The 1,916-nt window shown below is 37.9% G+C and overlaps 1 protein-coding gene across 3 annotated transcripts in view; it reads right to left on the reverse strand.

Moving 5' to 3' along the window:
- The window catches only part of galcb (galactosylceramidase b), a 14,866-nt gene that overhangs the window by 1,943 nt on the left and 11,007 nt on the right, over nt 1-1,916 (reverse strand). For all 3 annotated transcript variants that reach the window (XM_046063070.1, XM_046063071.1, XM_046063072.1), the window contains 3 exons: nt 755-935; nt 492-655; nt 246-322 (listed from right to left, as the gene is read on the reverse strand). In XM_046063070.1, the coding sequence (XP_045919026.1) occupies nt 246-322; nt 492-655; nt 755-935 (422 nt within the window). The remainder of the gene's footprint in view (nt 1-245; nt 323-491; nt 656-754; nt 936-1,916) is intronic.

The following is a 1,916-nucleotide window of genomic DNA, read 5'->3' on the forward strand; positions in this document are numbered from 1 at the left end:
AGAAGACTAGTTTCAGCTCTATTCTGGAGAAAATCTCACAGAATAATCCTGCTTTATTTTGGTGTGCTGCCACTGCTTAGTGTTCAATCCCTACCTGTGGCACTCGATCAAAACTGACAAATAAATTTAAAGATTGATTATTTTCCTACAAATTCAACAGTGACACTTTCCCACTGTTGAACTAAAAGTAGTGTGAGTTCAAACACTTTCCAAACACAACAACAAAATAAGAATTCTCCACTTACTTTCACAGTAAGTGATAAGGTGTGCCAACCATATGCTCGGGTCCCAGACTGTCCCTCTGCAAGTACAGTCTTTCCAGCTGTGGACAAAAAGAAAAGACACACATCAATAAAAGGTACAGCAATGACACCTATTCAAACTTGTACTTAGGTCGGTCTGTAATATCTCTACCTTTTCCCTTGAGATGTTTCTTATCTTCTGCTCTCCATAATAAAATGTGTAATGATGCAGAAGATAATACTACTGACCGAGATCATTGGTAACTTTGTATGTGCCATCTGCAAACACCCAGAAGAAGACTCCTTTAGCGCTGCGGACTGACTGGCCGCCTTTATCCACCCTGGCTGCTATGAACACACCACCTGCCTTAATGGTCTCCATGAAGACATCACATGTAACCGTCAGGTTCTGCCTGCAACGTAACAACAATTAAGTTAGCACATTTGCCAAGGTATACTCCCACTGGGGCACCAGTGCTGAAAATGAACACTTTTAGGTACCATCAACTCACCACTGATAGTCTCCTATGACACTGATGGTCTGGTCAGCATCACTCACCCATGTGACAGGTCTCTGAGTGAGAACCTGTCTGAAGGTGAAGATGTGAGGCCCGGGGTCAGTGAGGTTGATGTAGTACTCAAACACCCCTGTCTGGTCGGCAAAGTGTGGAGCCTCCGAGAAAGGAGGGTTTTCTACAGGTCAGACACAGATGGATGAAGACTATTATTTATTTATTTATTTTATTTTTAATATATTTTTAACACACACACACACACACACACACACACACGCTTACTGTTTTATTTATTTATTTTAATTTTTAATATTTCTTTTTTTTTCTTTTAACACACAGACACACACAAACACTTACTGTTTTATTTACTATTATTTATTTATTTATTTTATTTTTAATATATTTTTAACACACACACACACACACACACACACACACGCTTACTGTTTTATTTATTTATTTTATTTTCTTTTTTCTTTTTTTTTCTTTAAACACAAACACACATACGCTTTGATTACTTTACGCTTTCATTGTTTAATGAAATGTATGGGGCTGATTGTCCTTGTGTTGTGTATATATGATGGTTTAGCAATGTTGTTATTACATTCATGCCAATAAAGCTAATTTTAATTGAATTGAAAAAATTAAGGCCTTTTTTCTTTAATGATTCAAAGATATTAGGTCAAGTGGAAATACAAGAATACATACATACATGAAACCAGAGAACTAAATCCGTTAGACAGAGAGAGAGAGAGAGAGAGAGAGATTGTGTGTATGCTATACTTACCAACCCTGAAGTCGTCCTTGTAGACATTAGGGAAGCGAGCAGAAGGAGGTGGGTCAGGGTAACAGCCTTTCTGTCCCGTTGTAATTGTTGTTAATGTGTAAACCTCATCTTCAGCCAGATTTAAGGTGAATGATCCATCTAAAAGCTGAAGTCATCATAAGCATGTAAAAACAATAAAGCCGTGATAAACTTGCCAACATTTCTAGTAGGAAGAATATTTCCTCGTTTATCTTTTTGGACCGTCTCTTTCACCTTCAGTGGAGTTATGTTCTCGAAGAAGGAGGGCTTCTTTGTTTTGACGTTAAACTGTGACCGCCATACTTGGAGTTCCTTGATGGAGGCCTAGGAAAAATAAATATCCCTGAATAAGAC

Source organism: Micropterus dolomieu, linkage group LG11, assembly GCF_021292245.1.
Source record: "Micropterus dolomieu isolate WLL.071019.BEF.003 ecotype Adirondacks linkage group LG11, ASM2129224v1, whole genome shotgun sequence".
NCBI classification, from domain to species: Eukaryota; Metazoa; Chordata; class Actinopteri; order Centrarchiformes; family Centrarchidae; genus Micropterus; species Micropterus dolomieu.